This window comes from Dryobates pubescens, chromosome 35 (assembly GCF_014839835.1).
Source record: "Dryobates pubescens isolate bDryPub1 chromosome 35, bDryPub1.pri, whole genome shotgun sequence".
In the NCBI taxonomy this organism is placed as follows: domain Eukaryota; kingdom Metazoa; phylum Chordata; class Aves; order Piciformes; family Picidae; genus Dryobates; species Dryobates pubescens.
In genome coordinates, this window is record NC_071646.1 from 3,855,710 (window position 1) to 3,875,708 (window position 19,999).

The following is a 19,999-nucleotide window of genomic DNA, read 5'->3' on the forward strand; positions in this document are numbered from 1 at the left end:
GGAGACTGGGCAGAGCTGAGGGTGCTCCCCAAGGCCTGCCACAGCCCAGCCTTGGCTGAGGCAAATTGTTGCAGAGAAGCCTTTTGTGCTGATGCTTTAAAGCCGGTGCAGGAGACTCCCTGCCAGCTGGAAGGGGGAGGAGGACTCCACCGGAGATGCCACGTGGGTACCAATGAACCTGGGACAAAAGGGAAGAGAACTAAACCAGAGCCTCATTCTGCAGAGCCAGAGGCCACGTTCCAGAAAGGCTGCCTGAAGGAGTGGGAGAGATTCTGCTGCTGATTAAACATAGGAGGAAGGTGGTTTGGGAGGTGCTGGAGCGGATAGAGCCGTGCTGGGCTTGAGGAAAACGGGCTCTGAGCTCAGCAAGGATCTGGCAGCTGGGTTCTTTCCTGCTGGACTCAGCACCAGGGGGACTGAGGGGAACTTGTGAGGTTTGCTCAGCCTCTAGCCAGAGCCCTTTGGGTTGGTTGGGTGCCTCAGCAGGGATGGGGAGCGGGGACAGAGCCCAGCAGCCGTGAGGGGAAGATGAGCACTGGCCCCGGGGAGGCTTCAGCGGCAGTGTGGATTTGCAGAGCACGTGGGCTCCTCAGCCCCAGCAAATAAACCTCCTGCCAGGGGGAGAGGAAAGCAGGAGGGGCAGCAGGCAGCCTGTGTTTGCCTTTCCTCTTGCCCAGCATTAGCCTAAGAAGCTCCATCTCATTGTCAGGAGAATAAGCTGTGAAATGGGTTTGAAAATCAAGGCTCTTTAATTACAGGCACATTTGAAGCCTTCTGGAGGCCATCTGGGGTGTCAGCACTGGTGGGGAGGGAGAGCCTGGAGGGGGGGAACAGAGTGAGGAGCAGCTCCAGGAAAAGCACTCTTGGTGATGAGCAGAGCAAATCCTCTCTGTAGGCTAAGCCGTGTGGGGCAGCTCCAGCATCTCTGCCTTACAGGGGAGCTGGATCTGCTTGGCAGTGGCACAGACAGGGGGTGTGGAGGGGGCTGGGCTCTGCTCCTCATGCAGCCCTTGGTGAGCAGGAGCTGTGCAGGAGCTGTGCTGCTCATGCAGCCCTTGGTGAGCAGGAGCTGTGCAGGAGCTGTGCAGGAGCTGTGCTGCTCATGCAGCCCTTGGTGAGCAGGAGCTGTGCAGGAGCTGTGCTGCTCATGCAGCCCTGGGTGAGCAGGAGCTGTGCAGGAGCTGTGCAGGAGCTGTGCTGCTCATGCAGCCCTGGGTGAGCAGGAGCTGTGCAGGAGCTGTGCTGCTCATGCAGCCCTGGGTGAGCAGGAGCTGTGCAGGAGCTGTGCTGCTCATGCAGCCCTTGGTGAGCAGGAGCTGTGCAGGAGCTGTGCAGGAGCTGTGCTGCTCATGCAGCCCTTGGTGAGCAGGAGCTGTGCAGGAGCTGTGCTGCTCATGCAGCCCTGGGTGAGCAGGAGCTGTGCAGGAGCTGTGCAGGAGCTGTGCTGCTCATGCAGCCCTGGGTGAGCAGGAGCTGTGCAGGAGCTGTGCTGCTCATGCAGCCCTGGGTGAGCAGGAGCTGTGCAGGAGCTGTGCTGCTCATGCAGCCCTTGGCCAAGCAGGAGCCTGGCCACCCCCAGCAGAATGGGGATCTTGCAAGCACCAAACCCACCAAACACCTTCCCCCTCCAACCTTCCCCTTCCTCCTGCCCACCCAAACTGGTGGTGGTGAATTTTCCAGCCCAGATCATTCTGCAGAGGCAGAGCTGGCACCATCCCCAGCCTGCTCCCCTCTGCCAGTGCCAGGTGCACAGTGAGCAGCAGTTGAGTGCCAGTTTCTCCATCCCCAGTGCCTGGGTGACCATTATTGGCATCTAATGAACTCCAGTGTGTTTGATCCCACCCAGGCTTAGCAGACCCCAGGGGCAGAGGTTTCTCTTCCATCTGAGAGCTGAAGCTTCCTTTGCCTTCCATGGGGCAGGGAGGTTTCTGCACAGCTTGTCCTGTGCCTGCTCAACTCACCACCCCTCTCAGAGCTGCAGAGAGCAGCCAGGGCCTCATTAAAGGCTGTCATTGTGTTAATTAGGTGGGTTTCATACTTAATAACGGGGGGGGGGGGGGGGGGGGAGGGGGGGGAATAAAAGAGGAGAAAAAGCCATTATAATTTCAGGAAAAGTCCCTGGAGAAGTGGAATGCAATTCACAAACCCTCCCCTGCTCCATTAGCAGCTCCTGCTCTGGAGGATGTCTGGCTTGGCTGATAGCCTTGATTTCAATGCCCCCTTAAAGAATAGTTATTAAAGATTGCCTTTCTTTATTTATTTTAAAGCCCTTTTGGGATCCAGCTGCTTTTACTTGCAGCTTTCAAGGGTCTGAGGCTCAGGTCCCACTGAAACACCCTGGGGAAAAAAAAGTCATCACTCTGAATCTGGCCCTGCAAGCAGCCTGGGAAATCATCACCCTGAAGCTGTCCCTGCAAGCAGCCTGGGAAACCATCACCCTGAATCTGGCCCTGCAAGCAGCCTGGGAAACCATCACCCTGAAGCTGTCCCTGCAAGCAGCCTGGGAAATCATCACCCTGAATCTGGCCCTGCAAGCAGCCTGGGAAATCATCACCCTGAAGCTGTCCCTGCAAGCAGCCTGGGAAACCATCACCCTGAAGCTGTCCCTGCAAGCAGCCTGGGAAACCATCACCCTGAATCTGGCCCTGCAAGCAGCCTGGGAAAACCAGAAAATATCTCAATTGTGATGCAAAACATCCTCTGAAGATCCACTGAGGAAGCAGAGAGGACAGAAATCCATCTGGAGCTATGCTGGGCAGTCAGTCAGCTGCACCGTGCCCTGCGTGCTGGGGGGGCTGCTCCTTTGAGAGCAGAAGACATGAAGCCACCCCCAGACACCACCACCCCCATTGTCCTAGGCAGGGTCCATCCTTCCTTGTGCCCAAAGCTGAGTGCTCACCTTCCTTGTCCCCAGAGCTGAGCACTCAGCTCACCAGCAGCTGCAGGGAGCAGTTGGGGGATGCTGGGGGGTGGGGACCCCACACGGGCTCTGACCCTGCTGATAGGGAATGGGGTGGGAACAGGCATGGGCTTGCCAGTGCTGATTGTGGGTGGGAAAGGAACACGTGGGTGGCAGCTGGGGCCAAGAACTGCCCCTGCTGTGTGAGCTGGAGACAATGAGGGGACGGATAAGGCTGGGCTCAGCAGCTGCTCTTGGAGCGGTTTCCCGGGGCGGGCACGGGCCAGGGTGACCTGGTGCTGCCCATGGGCCAGGGCAGCTGTCGGCAGTGCAGGGGCCAGAAGTGTTTGTTCTCAAGAGAAAAGCTGCCCCTGGGCTCCTGGTGAGACCCCAGCGAGGGGGGCAGCGACAGCTGCTGCCTGAGGGATGCGGCGCTGCCAGGGGCCTCGTGTGCTGGCAGAGGGGGCTTGGGGGGGTGAAGCCCTGGGCTGCACAGCCTCTGCAGAGGGTGAATGGGGGTGCCAAGTCCCCAGCAAGCACTTCTCCCACTGACTAGGTTCCCACTGTGCATTTCGGGCTCCAGACTTCCCCATGTCCTGCACGGGGAAGTTTCCATGGCCGTGCAGAGGCCACCTGCCGCAGTGCACCCGATGTACCTTCAGCTCTTGGCCGAAGTGTCGCTGTGGCCATGCCCCTGGCCATGCCCATGTCCCTGCCCCACCATGCTCAGCCCTGCTCCTGTCCTGCTCCCCACCACACTGCTGAGGGCAATGTGAGAAGCTTCAAAACCTCCCGGTGTGGCTGCTCAGCTCCCCACAGCCTCTCTCCACCCCCCACGGTGCCTCTCTCCATGCCCCCCACTGCTGTGCCAGCCTGGCTGTGGGCTGGGTCCCCTGGGGTGTGCCTGGGCAGCCCTAGGGTGAGGTTGTGCTGCGCAGGGACTGAGGCTGGTGCAGAAAAAGCTGCTGGTCTCTTGTGCTGCTGCTGGTAGAAAGCTCCTTCCCCCCTTTGCTGACCCCATGGAAAGGCTGGGGGCAGCTGGGAGGGCACAGGATGAGCTATTGATAAGAGAGGAGGAAAACAAACTGCTTTAGAAGCAGCCTTGTGGTGTTTAGAGGAATGAAGGCGGCAGAAAACAGCCAGACCTAAAGCCTGCAGGGGAGGGAAAACAAAAGCTTGCTGGCAGCTCAGGTTCCTGCAGAAGTGCTGAGCAGAGCACTGGGCATAGCTCTCAGAGGCTGACCTGCTCCTCTCCTTGTATGGGCACAAGCAGGGCTTCTCTTGTGCCTATATTTAATTTGCAAGGCAAAGAAAAAAAATAATCATCCCTCCCCATGCCTCTGCTCCACTGGCCTCTGGCTTGGGAGGCTCCAGCAGGAATAGAATGGCCTGGATAAAAACACCCCAGGCCTGCTGCTGCTGGGACATGAGCCCTTCCTCAGCTGGGAGTGAGTGCAACAGGTTCTTGCAACCCAAGCCTGGGCCACAGCAGGCATCGGGTGACTCCCAGCTGATGGCAGTGGGGGCCAGCCCCAGCCCCCAGGGCAGCTCCCCCCTCCTCTGCAGCTCCAGGGATGGGCTCTGTGCCCCTTCAGACAGGGGCTCACAGAGCTGCTGGGGACTTGCCTTGATCACAGAATGGTTTGGGTTGGAAAAGACCTTTCAGATCATAGACTCATAAAGGCTGGAAGAGACCTCAAAGATCACCAAGTCCAACCTGGCAGCACAGAGATCATGACTAAACCATGGCACCAAGTGCCACATCCAATCCCCTCTTGAACACCTCCAGGGATGGGGACTCCACCACCTCCCTGGGCAGCACATCCCAATGGCTAACAACTCTCTCTGGGAAGAACTTTCTCCTCACCTCCAGCCTAAACCTCCCCTGGCACAGCTTGAGACTGTGTCCTCTTGTTCTGCTGCTGCTTGCCTGGGAGAAGAGACCAACCCCCACCTGGCTACAACCTCCCTTCAGGGAGTTGGAGAGAGCAAGAAGGTCTCCCCTGAGCCTCCTCTTCTGCAGGCTAAGCAACCCCAGCTCCCTCAGCCTCTCCTCACAGTGAGAAGGGACCAGTGGCAGGACCTGAATGGCCCTGGGGTGGCCTCGTTCCCCTCAATGACCACAGCTCCAAGGCCCTTCCCTCAGCAGCAGTTTCTCCCCAAACACTGGTCCCTTCTCACTGTCCCCAGAAGTGAAACACAGTGGTTGAATTCCCACCCCTGGAGGTGTTTCAAAGCCTCAGAGATGCAGTGCTGAGGGCCATGGTTTAGCCCCAGCCTCGGGGGAGTCACAGAATGGTTGGGCTGGATGACCTGAAAGGTCTTTTCTGACCCAAACCATTCCCTGATCTGCCCTTCCCTGTGCTGGGGGAGGAAGATGGATGTTGGGAGTGTTCCCTGAAGGCTCTCAGGGATATGCATGAACCACAGTGAGATGTGCCTCCAGAGCAGTGCTGGGACCCTGGCAGGGACCTCTGGCTGCAGCTCTTCTCCCTGCTGTGATTTATAGGCTCTCCTGGCATGGAAACTCCCCTGGCTGCCCCCCAGACTCCTCAATCCCAGCTGGGAACAGGCTGACACAACCCACACGTGCCCTCAGCTCCAACCCTACCAACCAAACCTTTCCTGCAACCCCCTCCCCAAAAGACCCCCAACACTTCTGCACCGCGGCAGAGCAGCATTGAGGGTGAGCCCAGGGTGGATGGAGATGGTCCCAGGGTGGATGGAGACTGAGGAGACTTTATTGGTAAGTGTGGGAGAGGTGAGGCTGGTTGTGCCCAGAGGAGGTTTGTACACAACAGGAAACAACAACAAACAAGGTCTGCTGCAACTCTGTGTCTCGGAGCAACTCCAACCAGCAGCTTTTGCAATGCTGCATCTGCTGTGACCTGGGGTGGGGACAAGGGCACTGGGAGAGGGAGGAAAAAAACCCACTGAGGTCACAGACTTCCACGACCAGAGCTTTGTGTCCTACTGGTTTAACTGGCAGGGGAAGGAGAGGTGCTGGGAGTGCAACTGGGAGGCAACACACGGCTGAAGGGCAGCAAAGCTGGGGCTCCCCACCCCCAGCTTGGAACTGCTCCAGCCCTAGACATCCAGACTCAGTCCTTCCAACTGAAAGAAGAGCTCCAGGTACGAGGCTTCAAAGTGGGTCAGAAGCCAAGAGGTTCAAGGGCACAGGAGCAGGGACAGGTTTTGATCCAAACACTGGAGCTGTACTTGCACACTCGGGGAGCTCCCACAGAATGGCAGCTTGGAAGGGGCCCCAAGGGTCATCTGCTCCAACCTTTCACTTGAGATGATGGAATGGGCCTGGAGAGGCTCCCCCCAGGCCATGCTCCAGGGGCTGCCTATCCCTGACACCCCACTCACCCCTTTAGCAAATACCAGTCCCCAAAAGCCACCCCCCAGGGGGCTGCAGCTCTGCAGAAGATGCCACTGGCAGGTGGCTGAGGTCCACAGCAGGCTTTGCAGAGGATTCCTCAGCTCAGTCCAGGTGGAGCTCAGGGGTCTCCTGAAGAGCTGTGTGCAGACTCCAGCTCCTCTCTGGTGGGAGCTGTGCTCAAGCAGAGCAGTGAAATGTGGACAGCCTCAGACCCAGACAGCTGTGTTGATGTCAAACCCAGACTGGGAGTAGTCCATGGCGTCGGGGACCTTCCTGGGGCCAGTTTTGGGTCTCTCACTGTTGCTTTCCGCCTTTGGGCACCTCTCAGCTTTGCTGTGATGGTTCTGGATGCTGCCATGAAGGGGGAAGTAAAATGTGCCCTTGAGTTTGTTCATCTTTTTGGGTCTCTTAGAGATTGCAGGCTGTTTGTCCTCGGGTGGAAGCCAGCAAGGCTTCTCCTTGAGAAGCCTGTCCCGGTCCGGCCGGACGCTCCTCAGGAACTTCTTGAAGATGTTGGCTGTGAGGGAGAACTTCCTGCAGAGCTCCTGGGACCTGCTCAAGGACAGGGAGGCCTCGCTCTTCTCCCCCTTCTTGTCCAGCTCGGGCAGATCCAACCAGTTCCCCACCAAGTCTGCAAAGATGTTATCCCCCAAGACCAGCGGCTGCCGGTTCCTGCTCTGGGACATGAGGGAGGAGGTCCAGTCGTGGCCATCCTCGCAGCCTGGGCACTCCTGGCAGGCTGCCCACCCCCCCGCCGTGCCCTGGCTCCGCGGGCGGCTGCGCTCGGCTCTGCTCCAGGGGGAGGAAGGTCCTGTAGGGTGGCAAACGTTCTCACTGCAGAGGCTCCCGAAGGAGGAGGGGGTGTCCCTGGCGGGGGGGCCGCTCTCCAGGAGCGCGGCAGGACGGGACGAAGCCTCTGGCCGTGGCCGGGCACACGCGAGGGACGCGGGGCTGCGCTCCTGCGCCGGCACCGCCCCGCGCAGCCGCGGCTCCGGCAGGGCGCCGGGCAGGGCTCCGCCGCCCCAGCAGCACTGCTGCTGCTCGGTGCCAGCAACGGTGCGGCGGCTCCCCGAGATGTCCAACTGCTCCAGAGCCGTCTGCACCTGCAGGAGTTTCAGCTCCTGCAGCGCACCCATCATGCAGTTCATCTGCTCCTGCAGCCCGTCCCCGACCTCCTTCATGGAGAGCTGCGGAGGGAAGGAAGCAGACAGGGAGTCAGTGTCCCCAGGAGAGGGCAAGAAAACCCTGCCCCGGGGGCTCAGCAGCTTGGCGAGCATCACCTCCCTCTGCCCACTGCACTTCAGAGCCATCCTACCTGGCCCCCAGCCACTTGGTGGGAACAGCAGTGGGGTTTTTCTTAGCTGTCTCTAGGAGTTTCCCCTCTGGGAACAAGAGGAGCTGACAGGAGGAGGGGACTGGATTGGATTGGAATGGATTGGATTGGATCTTTTATGTTTTTGACCTGCCAATAAAACTAAGTAGTTTGAGTTTCCATTAATTGCTTGGCAGAAACCCAAGGTGCAGAAGTATGAATGGCTCTGGCTGCCGCCAGTTTTAGCATATTCTTCTGCTTTTGTGTCTTTTGTGCCCTGGAACTAACTGAAATCACGAGCCAGAACAATGAGCACAAGTGCCTGCCGCCGAGTCCCGGCTTCTTCAGCCCAGCGCTAAAGCAAATTCAAACCAACCCCACCGAGACTCCCACTGCTCCTGGGGAAGATGCCCCCCACCCCCCTCCCGATCTTAATAGCCTCGCTACAAGCACCTCTCAGCGGAGGACCATCAGAGTCAATTCAATGCACTTGAGATCAGGCACAAACCGACCAACAAACTCCGGAATTACTCACACGAAACCAGCAAGCCCTTGGGTTCCTGAGCCAGGACCTTTAGCAGCGGTTCTGCTTTATCCCTGGACCTTGCTATGAAGGTTTAACTCTCAATATTAGTCTTAAAATAGGCAAGTTATTTTCCAGGGCTTCGAAACCTCCCCCCCCCCACCCCGCCTCTTCTCTTTCCCTCTGTTGCTCTCTCTCTCTCTCTCTCTCTCCTGTGTAGGATCTGGCTCATATTCCCCAAGTGGCATCATAAACCAACTGGGCTCCACTTGCCAACAGCTGCCACTTGGATCTGTGGGGTTTTTTTTCCCTTCAGCAGGGCTGGGGAGGAGGAATGGGAAGGGGAAGGGGCAGAGCAGCAGGGGCTGTCAGGGCTGGAGGAGAAGACCTGTCACATTAGAGCAAGGTGGTTTGCAGATTACCACTGTCTAGGCAGAGCTTTAGCCCACGCTGTCAGAAACACCTTAGAAAGGCTTGGCACAGGGTTTTGGACAGCAATAGATCCCAAACTGAGGGTGAAAAAGGATCCCCCAGGTTAGGCTCAGCTTCACATTCTCAGGCTTCGCTGGGTTTCCATCCCCTTTGTTCTAACTCAGGCAGCTCAACTCCCTGCTCTCTTCCCACTCCTGCACCTGCCTCTGCCCGCTGACAAAGAGCAGCCACCAAAAGAAATCAGATCCTTTGCAAGGATTCCTCTCCAGGAGCAGAGCTCCAAAGCTCCTCAGCGCTTCTGACCCCATTGCAAAACCCAGACCCTAAAACCAGCCAGCAGGTTGCAGGGCTGGATTTCTTTTCTTTCTTTTTGGAGAGCTTCACTCCCAAGAAACTGCTGCCCTGCCTGGGCCGAGCACAGGAGCTAGGAGGACACAGAAATCTCTCTTCAGCTTCTGACTCCACTAGCAAGTGTCTGCAGCTAGCTGCTTCTCCCACACCACAAAACCCCTCCACTTCTGCAGACATGCAAACCAAGCCCCACTTAGAGAGCAGGGGAGCTCCTGGGCTTCCCATCCCGAAGCCTGGCCATATGTTCCCCACGCCTCAGACACCACTATCACCTTACCTCTCCAGATTGGCTGCAAGGCTTCTCCTCCTAACCTTCCTTGCCTTATTAATGGAAGTCTCTTTTATCTGGGGCTTTGCAAAAAGCTGGATTTGGAGCCGGCTTGTGCCCTCATTGGCCACTGCCACCAAATCCCCTGGCCAGCACGGGGCTGTAATCACCCAGCAGGGAGTGACCGGGGTCCTGCGGGAACCACTGGGCTGATCAAACCCTGCCTGTGCAGGGAGGCTCTGCTCCTCACCTCGTTGATTCAATTAACCCCCACCTCGTGATGGGTGGCATCCTGGCAACTGCTGCCTCATCCACCCAGGCAGCAGCGTTTCCTGGGCAGCACTGGCATGGTCGTCGATCACAGGCTCATCCCCCCCTGCCCGGCAAGAGGAGACCTGAGCCCCGCCAGCTCAGGCTCCATCACTTTTCCTTCCAAACAAAGGAGCTGGTTCTGCAAAACCTGGCACCAGCCCCAGCCTGGGGAGCCTGAGCCACTGGAGCAGGAGTGGAGATGTTTTCAGCTGTGGAAATGCATTCCTAGGAGTGACTGCAAGGTCTGGAAGCTCCTTCCCTCGTGGCCAGGCTGGGCTGAGCTGCCTCCCTTGCAGCAGAGGGGGAGAAACAGGGGGCTTTGGGGACAGGACTTGTCTGTCCAGTTTGAGAGACCTTTGAAGGTGGGACAAATCCTGCCCTCTGGACTCTCCCTCTGGCAATGTGAATCCCACCATCAGCAAGAGAGATTTAAAGACCCTGAGGCTTTTAAGTCTGCTTACAAACGCTGCAAAAGCTTTGGGTTGTGCAATGAAGCAAAAAATCTTCCCCTCCCCCCCCTTATCTTTTGCTCTTCATGGGATCTGTTCAGTCTTCTCTAAACATGAAAAATGAGTGAAACCCAGCCCAAAGTGAAGTCACTGACTGGTGACCAAACAGTCTGCAGGGGCTTGGATTTCATCCACTGGTAATTACCCTGTGGTAATTAAGAGTATTCAAAAGAGAAGTTTCCTCCCCAGTGTCTAACAGCAACTCTCTCCTCTTTGCCAAGTAGATCTCAGTTCTCCTAAGTTCAGCCTGGCTTCTCTTGAGACTCTCCAGAAGAGGAGCAACCTCCCACAGAAGAGACACCACCACCCTGGCAAAGGTTTGAGGTTGAGGGCTGCTAGAGGACCAAGCAGTTTCGGGGAGCAACCCAGGAGACAGGGCTGGAAGTGAAGCAGATGCTCCAGCTGCAAGGAGAAGGAACCTTGAGGCTGCAGGGTCAACCCTGGCATCCCCACTGGCTCTGTGCCCACAAGCTGCATGCAGAAGGAGCTGGAATCTGTGAGGAACTCCAGAGCAGCTTTAAACAGAGCGTGAATGTGGCACAAAACCCCAGAGAGCCTTCATGTGGCATGGAGAGAGCCCATGCCTGTGCTTGCTGGGGTTATGCAAGTGGCATTATGTAAGCTGCCCACCATGGGGCATCAGGAGATGTTCTGCCTTCTGCATGGCTGTGAGCTGGGAATCCCAAACCTGCTGCTGAAATCTGCCCCAATCCCTAACCTGCTGCTGAACCTGCCCCAGTCCCAAACCTGCTGCTGAACCTGCCCCAGTCCCTAACCTGCTGCTGAAATCTGCCTCAGTCCCAAACCTGCTGCTGAACCTGCCCCAATCCCAAACCTGCTGCTGAACCTGCCTCAGTCCCAAACCTGCTGCTGAACCTGCCCCAGTCCCAAACCTGCTGCTGAACCTGCCCCAGTCCCAAACCTGCTGCTGAACCTGCCCCAGTCCCAAACCTGCTGCTGAACCTGCCCCAGTCCCTAACCTGCTGCTGAACCTGCCCCAGTCCCTAACCTGCTGCTGAACCTGCCCCAGTCCCTAACCTGCTGCTGAACCTGCCCCAGTCCCAAACCTGCTGCTGAACCTGCCCCAGTCCCTAACCTGCTGCTGAACCTGCCCCAGTCCCTAACCTGCTGCTGAACCTGCCCCCTGCTCAGTTGTGCTGCAGAGCTGAGTGCAGGGGAAACAGCATCTGCTGCAAACAGCAACACCCTGCCCTCTGGTACCTGCAGGTCTCTGCTCCAGGTGCACAAATACAGCAGCATTTCAAGGTCTCTGGGTGTCACCAGGGAGGTAGTGGAGTCCCCATCCCTGGAGGTGTGTAAGGAATGTGTGGCCATGGCACCCGGGGCCATGGTGGTGCTGGGTTGCTGCTTGGACTGAATGACCTCAGAGGGCTTTTCCAACCCAAACCATTCCATGCTTCTCAAGCACTCCCAAGTGCTCACCAAGAGATATTCACTGTGAAGGGGGAGAAATAAACCCAACAAGCAGTGAGCATCTTGCAGGACTGGCAGAGTTCAGCTGCAGAGGGGGTTTTGACACTGGAAATCTCCCACCCTGTGCAGCACAGGGCTCAGCCACTGCCTAAACTGAGCCTTTTCACTGATTTCCTCAAAATACTAATTCCCACAACTGTGACCACAATTGGTTTACACAGTTAATAAATCAGTGACCCCCTCCCTCCCCCCCCAGCCCTGATTAACACAGCAGGAGGACAGCTGGCCCCAAGGAACATCCTCTGCAGCCACCGGCATGTTATAACCCCCAACCCAAACACCTGAGATGACACAGAAGGGAGATTTCACTTCTCACTTCCCACTTCCCAGGTTAGTAAGGACCTTTTTTCCCCCCCCCCCCCCACTTTGGGAAGTGATGCTTGCATCCTGTTTGCACCCACATTCACCAGTTCTCAGGATGCAGCTCCTCTCTGTGCCCTTCCAGCCTGGCTGCACATCTGGGGCTTCTCCAGACCTGCAGCAGCTTTGGTGATGCTGAGGGGAGAGAAGGAAAAAAAACCCCTTGAGCACAGCAGGACTCTCAGCTGAGCACAGGGAGTGAGAAGAAGAGCTGAGAGCCTGTTTGTTGTAATGAGGAGGAAGACAGATGTCCAGCTTGTAGGTGGAAGAAAGCAACAGAGAGGAAGCTATTGCTCTGAGGACAGGAAAGGACAAATGGCAAAGAGCAGTTTGCAATAATAGTGCTGACAGGCAACAGAGCCAGCACCAAACAATTGGTATTTAAAGAGGATGACATAATAGAGGCCAAAATTATTTTAGAACTGCTGAGCTGCTCATATTGTGTCTGTGTTTCCCTTTGGGTCACTAACTAGATTAATCTTCAGCAAGCCTGCAGTTGTGGCTGGGCAGAACTCTTTGGGGCACCCTGCCTGGTTCACAGAGCTGCCCTCCAGCCTGGTGCTGCCCCTTCCTCTTCTTCCCCCTTGCCAGCTGCTCCCAGGACTGCCAGCTTTTTGTCCTTGCATTTTATCCCAGGAATTTGAAGCCTCTCTTATGCCTCTTCTCCTCCCTGAGCATTTAAGGCATAAATGAGGACGTTAAGTGTGAGCTCACAAACCATCTGAAGGAGGAAGGATGCTGAGGCTTTCCCAAAGCCTCTTCCCCAATAGCTTGAATAGATCTTAAACAGATGTTATCCATGGGAGACCCTCCTTACTCAGTCCCCTTCCTTTCCATTGTGATGATGATGATGATGTTCTCTGCTTCCCATGCACACTTGCTGCCTTTACAGGCAAATTAGCAAACCAGTTCTCTACAAGCAGGAAACAAATGGACCAGAACCAGCTCCAGCCTTCAGACTTCTGCTCACAGCCCATGGAGGAGGGAGACCTCACTCCTCAGTGTACAGATGATGGTTATGGGCTAGCTTCCAACCAAAGCTCTGCTTCACTGGGGAGGGATCTGGTCTTGACCATTCCTCAAAATGGGGAGCTAGGAGTCTAAAAAAAGCCACCAGGATCTTCACAGCATCACACAGGGCTGGAAGGGATCCTCGAAGGTCATCTTGGCCAAGCCCTCTGCAGTGGACAGGGACACCTCCAACTAGATCAGGTTTAGGACTCTTCAGGAGTCATAGAATCACCAAGGTTGGAAGAGACCTCAAAGCTCATCAAGTCCAACCTGGCACCACAGAGCTCATGACTAAACCATGGCACCAAGTGCCACATCCAATCCCCTCTTCAACACCTCCAGGGATGGGGACTCCACCACCTCCCTGGGCAGCACATCCCAATGGCTAACAACTCTCCCTGGCAAGAACTTTCTCCTCACCTCCAGCCTAAACCTCCCCTGGCACAGCTTGAGACTTTGTCCTCTTGTTCTGGTGCTGGGTGCCTGGGAGAAGAGACCAACCCCCACCTGGCTACAACCTCCCTCCAGGGAGATGCAGAGAGCAAGAAGGTCTCCCCTGAGCCTCCTCTTCTGCAGGCTAAGCAACCCCAGCTCCCTCAGCCTCTCCTCACAGGGCTGTGCTCCAGACCCCTCCCCAGCTTTGTTGCCCTTCTCTGGACACCTTCCAGCATCTCAACATCTTTCCTGACCTGAGGAGACCAGAACTGGACACAGGACTCAAGGTGTGGCCTCAGCAGTGCTGAGCACAGGGCACAATGACCTCCCTGCTCCTGCTGGCCACACTCTTCCTGATGCAGGCCAGGATCAGACTCCTGGAGCACCACAAAAGCCACCAGAATAGGACCCAAGTGTGAGACAAAGGTTAAAACCACTGGCTGTATTTTTCACTCAGACCAAATGTTCCCTTCCTGCAAGATATTCATAGCAAGAAACATCATCTACCAGGACAGAAATTAATGTAAGAAGGGAGCCAGACTCCATCAAACTGGGTAATAACTCGATGCATTTAGTAGGAATGAGCAAGGAGAGCATTCAGAAGGTCAAGCCAGAGTGGGGAGGCTTGGTTTAAATACCTACTTGAATGCTTTTCCTCCTGGAAAGAGGGGGTGATAAAAGGGCAAGAAAAACCCCAGAAGCATCCCAGATTCCTCAGGAAAGACCAAACCACACACAGTAAAGTTACAACTCGAGCTGGCTTGACTGTGACCCCTCACCAGCTACTGCCACCCAAGCCCCAAGTGCAAGCTGATGGATGAGAAGCTCAACAGGAGCCAGCAGTGAGCACTTGCAGCCCAGAAAGCCAAGCAGAACCTGGGCTGCAGTAAGTGAAGCAGAGCCAGCAGGGCCAGGAAGGGGATTCTCCCCCTCTGTTCTGCTCTGCTGAGCCCACAGCTGGAGCTCTGTGTCCAGTTCTGGAGCCTCTATTATAGGAAGGATCTGGAGGTGCTGGAAGGTGTCCAGAGAAGGGCCACGAGGAGGAGCAGAGGGCTGGAGCTGCTCTGCTCTGAGGACAGACTGAGAGAGTTGGGGTTCTTCAGTCTGGAGAAGAGAAGGCTCCCAGGAGACCTAATTGTGGCCTTCCAGGATCTGAAGGAGGCTACAAGAAAGCTGGGGAGGGACTTTTGAGGGTGTCAGGGAGTGATAGGACTGGGGGGGATGGAGCAAAACTAGAAATGAGTAGATTCAGACTGGATGTTAGGAAGAAGTTCTTCCCCATGGGGTGGTGAGAGCCTGGCACAGGCTGCCCAGGGAGGTGGTGGAAGCCTCACCCCTGGAGGTTTTTGCAGCCAGGCTGGAGGTGGCTGTGAGCAACCTGCTGTAGTGTGAGGTGTCCCTGCCCATGGCAGGGGGGTTGGGACTGGCTGAGCCTTGAGGTCCCTTCCAGCCCTGACAACTCTGTGATTCTAAGATAAATCAGCCCCCATGGCCTCACCAGTCCCCAGCTGGATAACAAGTGATTTATTCTTAGGTCAGAAGAGCCTGGAAAGCCCAGGCCCAGAGTCCCAGGGCATGGCCACTGCTGTGGCTGTGTCTAACCAGCCCCAATCCCCGTGTCCCAGCCCAGGGAGGCAATGCCATCTGCAGCGTGAGGCACGGAAACAAAACTCCCCTCTGCTAATCCCCCAGCAAGACAATTCTTGTCCAATCTCATCTTTCAGCTGAGATAACATTCTGCTAGCAGACATCATATTTCTGTGCCTCAGAAGGCTGGCTGCAGGCTGCCATCCCAGCTGATAAAAGCCAAGAGGAGTTTGGGGCTGGGGGATAAATGGTGGTTAAGGGTGGATTCACCCCCTCAGGGGCACTCTTCCCAGCTGCCAGGTGGAGGACTGATACAGGAGTGGGGAAGGGCAACTTTTGGACCCTGCTGTACACACACACACAAAAAAGTGATGTGGACAGGCTGGAAAGCATCCAGGGAAGGGCCACGAGAATGTTCAGAGGCCTGGCAGCTCTGCCATGTGAGGACAGGCTGACAGAGCTGGGTTTGTTCAGCCGTGAGGAGGCTGAGGGGAAACCTCACTGCCATGGATCAGGGCAGAAAGGGAGGCTGCCAGGAGCATGGAGACTCCCTTTGTACAAAGAGTCCCATGCAAAAGGTGAGGGGTGGTGGGGACAAGTTACTGCTGGGGAGATTCCCATTGGGATCCAGAAGAAAATTCTTCCCCATGAGAACAGTCAGAGATTGGAATCATCTCCCAAGGGAAGCAGTGGAGCCTCCTACACTGGGCAGTTTTCAGACTCAGCTTGCCAGGCTGCTGCACCAGCTCTGTCCAGCTCCAGCATCACCCAGAAAGGTTGGCCCAGATGATCCTTGGGGTCCCTTCCAAGCTGGCACTCTGTGACCTTGCTGCAGGCCTACAAACCAGCACTGCACATTCTCATGGCCCACTCTGCATCCACACATCTCCAGGGGTTTTCCAGAGAAGGTGAACAAGGTCCCCCTGTATTTGCTACACGCAGAGGGAGGTGCAGAGAGCTGGCACAGCTCCTCCAGAGGCTGGTGTCAAGCTGAGGATCCTGGAGCAGCCATCAGCTGCCAGCAGAGCTGCCCCCATCCCATGGGGATGAATGGCTGTGTCAGCTGAGGCTCTCCTGGCTCGGAAGCATTTGCCTGTGGAAGCTTCTGAATGGATTCCAATCAAAGGGACACCACACATGCCAGCAGCGATCAGCTTACAACGGCAAGCATGGGACGGGGGAGAGGAGAGCTCCCATTGACTGCAAGGGCTCAGATTCGTCCCTGGGAGCCCTGGCAGAGCTTTCCCGGAGGTGAGGGCCGGTGTGAGCACGCCCAGACCCACGCTCAGCCCATGACTTGCCTGGCAAAGCCAAGAGTGATCTCAGTGCGGGGCTGTGTCGAAACGCTGGGGCACAGCGGCGGCCCCAGCCAAGCACACCACTACTGCAACGGCAGAACACAAAGCAGGAGGAAGAGAAATGGGAGCTGGAAAACTCCCATCCCACCCTGGTGAGGGATAGAGTTGCACTTGGAGATAACTCTTCCTTGGGAACAGGGAGCTGTGCCAACATCTGCTCCCCTCTGAGAACATCCCTTCCTCTGAACAGCCCAAGGCTGCGGCGCTTCGCACCGAGGCAAATGAAACCTCTGCCGGCTCGTGGCCCCTAGCTCAGGTGGCACACTGGCCAGCTCGGCAAGCCTGGCTCCTCAGAGGGCAGGTTTGCAGAACTTCCCTGCAGGACACCTGCTCAGAGGCCCTCCCATCCAACCAGAGCTGCTCCCTGCGTACCACGGTGCCTCCCAATCTGCAGTGGTGCCCTGGGCTCCCCTTTAGCTGCACAGGGGGTGGCTCATTGCCTCCATCTGCCCAAGTCCTTCCCACCATTCCTGCTGCATGACTCTTGGTTCTGGTGCATTTTTCTGTCTGCAGGCATGACCTGCCCAGTAATGAAGAAAGTGGAAAGGCAGCAGGGTCAAGAGGTTCAGTTCCCACTCACCACTCAATGCAGATGGTCCCAGCTGTCTGTGGTGCTGCCTGCTGCCCTTTAAAGAAACATCAATAATATGCTCTAGTTCCAGCCTATCTGGAAAGTATTGATCTTTAAAGCTGTTATTGCTCAGGATATCAGTAATGGCTGTTTCCACTGCTCTCTACAACCTCCTTGCTCTCTACACCTCCCTGAAAGGAGGCTGGAGTGAGGTGGGGATCAGTCTCTTCTCCCTACCACCAGGGAATGAGAAGAAGTGGCCTGAAATGGTGCCAGGGGAGGTTTAGGTTGGAGATGAGGAACAATTTCCCTGCTGTATGAGTGGTCAGGGATTGGAATAGGCTGCCCAGGGAGGTGGTGGAGTCACTATCCCTAGAGGGGTTCAAGAAATGTGTGGACATGGCACTCGGGGACATGGCCATGGTGCTCAGTCAATGATAGTGGAGGTCTTTTCCAACCAAAACAATTCATGATTCTGTGTTTAGAACAGGACAGAAGAGAACAAAATAGAATAGAGTAGAATAGAATAGAATAGAATAGCACCCAGCACCATCTAATCAACTAAACCATGGCACCAAGTGCCTTATCCAGGCACTTCCTAAACACCTCCCTGGGCAGCACATTCCAATGGCCAATCTCTCTCTGTGAAGAATTTCTTCCTAACATCCAGCCTAAACCTCCCCTGGCACAGCTTGAGACTGTGTCCTCTTGTTCTGGTGCTGCTTCCCTGGGAGAGGAGACCAACCCCCACCTGGCTCCAACCTCCCTTCAGGGAGTTGGAGAGAGCAAGAAGGTCTCCCCTGAGCCTCCTCTTCTGCAGGCTAAGCAACCCCAGCTCCCTCAGCCTCTCCTCCCAGGGCTGTGCCCCAGACCCCTCCCCAGCTTTGTTGCCCTTCTCTGGACACCTTCCAGCATCTCAACATCTTTCCTAAGCTGAGGGTCCCAGAACTGGACACAGGACTCAAGGTGTGGCCTCAGCAGTGCTGAGCACAGGGGCAATTCAATCCTACCCTCTGCTGAATGCAACCTGCAGCTCACGAAGCTGCTGCTGCTGCTGCTAGGGGCTGTTTCTGATGGGTGCTGTAAAGCTGAGGATCCCTCTAGCTGTCACCCCAGGGCTGTCCTGGCATGCCTGTGCTGCCAGCTCCCACACTGTGCTCAGGCAGCCTGGGAAGCTGTTGTTGAAGTGAGTTTTTAACTTTTAGTATCAAAAATGTGGTGGGGTGGGATTTACACACAAAACTCTGTGCTACTGAACTGCTAAAGGCTTAGGAGCTTTATGCTTAGGATGCTCTTGTGAAAGTGACTCCCCCTTTGGGCCCATCTGACCTTCCAATGCCTTTGAAGACCTCCCAGGTTACACTGCACACAGCCTGGCTCACGGTTTGCAGTCCACCCATCACACCCAGCTCCAGCACTTCCCTCTGCTTTAGTTCCTCCTTCAGCTCCTCTGTTTGCTGGGGGCTTGCTGGTGACCCTGGCAGATTCCATGCCACTGTTTGCTGCCAGATGTGGTCAGGGCAAAGTGCTGCTGCCCAAAACTGTGTTTCACAGAATCATTAAGGTTGGAAAAGCCCTCTGAGAGCATCGAGTCCAACCATCAACCCAACACCACCATGACCACTAAACCATGGCCCCAAGTGCCATGCCTACAGCTTTTTTGAACCCCTCCAGGGATGGGGACTCCACCACCTCCCTGGGCAGCCTGTTCCAAAGCCTGAGCACTCCTGCAGGGAAGAAATTACTCCTGAGAGCCAACCTAAACCTCCCCTGGTGCAATTTGAGGCCATTTCCTCTTGTCCAATCATTAGTACTTGAGAGAAGAAACCAAACCCTTCCTTTCAGGTAGCTCTCTGCAGCTCGCAGCCACCTCCAGGCAGCAGCGCATCCGGACCCTGCCCTGGCACAGCTCCCTGCCCTGGCAGAGCTCTAACTTCTTGTGTCTCTGTCATGACTCAAACGCTGCTCCTGCACCGGGGGCAGGATGGCAATGCCGCGTGTGAACCCATTCGGCGCGACTCCGCTTTGCACCAACACCAACATCCCTCCCACGAAGCCCCACAGCGGGAAGCTTCTGCGCATCCAGAAACTTCAGGCACCCGTGTCTGCCCTGCCTCCTTCTCCCCTTTTGTTCTCCTCCTCTCTCTGTCTGAACCCCCGCAGCCCTCCCCAGCCCTGCCTGGCGCCGGAGCCCCGTTCTGGGACGTGTCGGTTCTTCCACCCCCCCCGCAGCGAGCCCCGTGTACCGGCAGCTCCCGGGGCCGGCGGACAAGCCCCGGCAAGTCGAGTGGGTGAGGTTTAGGGCTGTGCGGGCTGGGGAGGCGCGGGGGTTCATGACAATGGGTCCCCGCTCCCGCAGAAGTATTCCCGAGCCGTGGAAGTGGCAGGCGCTCGCTCCCTTCGCATCGCTTTGGTTCCCTTGAACTTGCTCTCACCAGAGACCTCTGCAGATGCCTCTGATCTCTGATCTTTGCGGGCATCGTCTCCCTAACACCCCCCCCCCGCACACCCCCGACACCCTCCCCGCGCCCAGCACCGTGTTTCTCTCCCGCAGGCGACCGCACCGGTGCCCCCCGAGCAGCCCAAAGCCCCGGGCAGGGTCGGCTGGATGCAACCGGGACCCCCCCCTTGCCCCGCCGCTCCCGTCCCGCCGTTCCCCCAGCTAAGGGCTCTGGGCACCGCCGCGGCGGGACGAGCCCCGGGTGTGCGGGAACCCCCCCGTCTCCGCCGCCCCCTTACCAGCTCCTGCCTGAGCCGCCGCAGGTGCTGGTCCATGGCCCGGCTCAGCGCGGCCCTGCCATGCCAGCTCCGCCCGCCCGGGGAGGGGACGGCAGCCGGGCGGGGGGACCGGGGGGAGCCGAGGGCGGCACCGGGAGGGGGGGCAGAGCCCAGCCCAGCCCAGCCCGGGCAGGGCCAGGGAGGAGGGGGCCGGTGCAGAGCGGGGTTGCGGAGCGGCTGCTGAGCGGTGGAGAGGGGAAGGGGGCGGCCGCTGCCCCCCACCCCGGGCAGGGGAGTCCCGGTAAAGGCGGCAGGCGAGGAGAGCGTTCTTGAAGCGGTGCCGGAGCCGAGTCAGCGCTCGGTGCGGCCGGGACCGCGGGAGGAGGTGCGGAGAAGTTGGAGGGTTGGGTTTATTGTGGCCGAGATGCTGCGCGGGGATGTGCGGGGAGCGGAGCGCCCCGGGGATTAACCGGC

General features: G+C 57.0%; 1 protein-coding gene across 1 annotated transcript; it reads right to left on the minus strand.

The window, feature by feature from the left end:
* Positions 1-5,628: 5,628 nt before the first annotated feature.
* On the minus strand, positions 5,629-19,691 carry INKA2 (inka box actin regulator 2). The gene is made up of 2 exons (XM_054176448.1): positions 19,547-19,691; positions 5,629-7,471 (listed from the first exon to the last, which is right to left on the minus strand). Exons 1-2 carry the CDS (start codon positions 19,580-19,582, stop codon positions 6,491-6,493), a joined length of 1,017 nt encoding a protein of 338 aa, XP_054032423.1. The 5' UTR covers positions 19,583-19,691; the 3' UTR covers positions 5,629-6,490.
* Positions 19,692-19,999: the final 308 nt, after the last annotated feature.

Bases quoted from the DNA above. Each gene is read 5' to 3' on its own strand.
- INKA2 (XM_054176448.1), bottom strand. From the start codon at position 19,582: ATGGACCAGCACCTGCGGCGGCTCAGGCAGGAGCTG. The intron at 7,472-19,546 runs GTAAGGGGGCGG...TTCCCTCCGCAG, and splicing joins GGCGGCTCAGGCAGGAGCTG to CTCTCCATGAAGGAGGTCGG.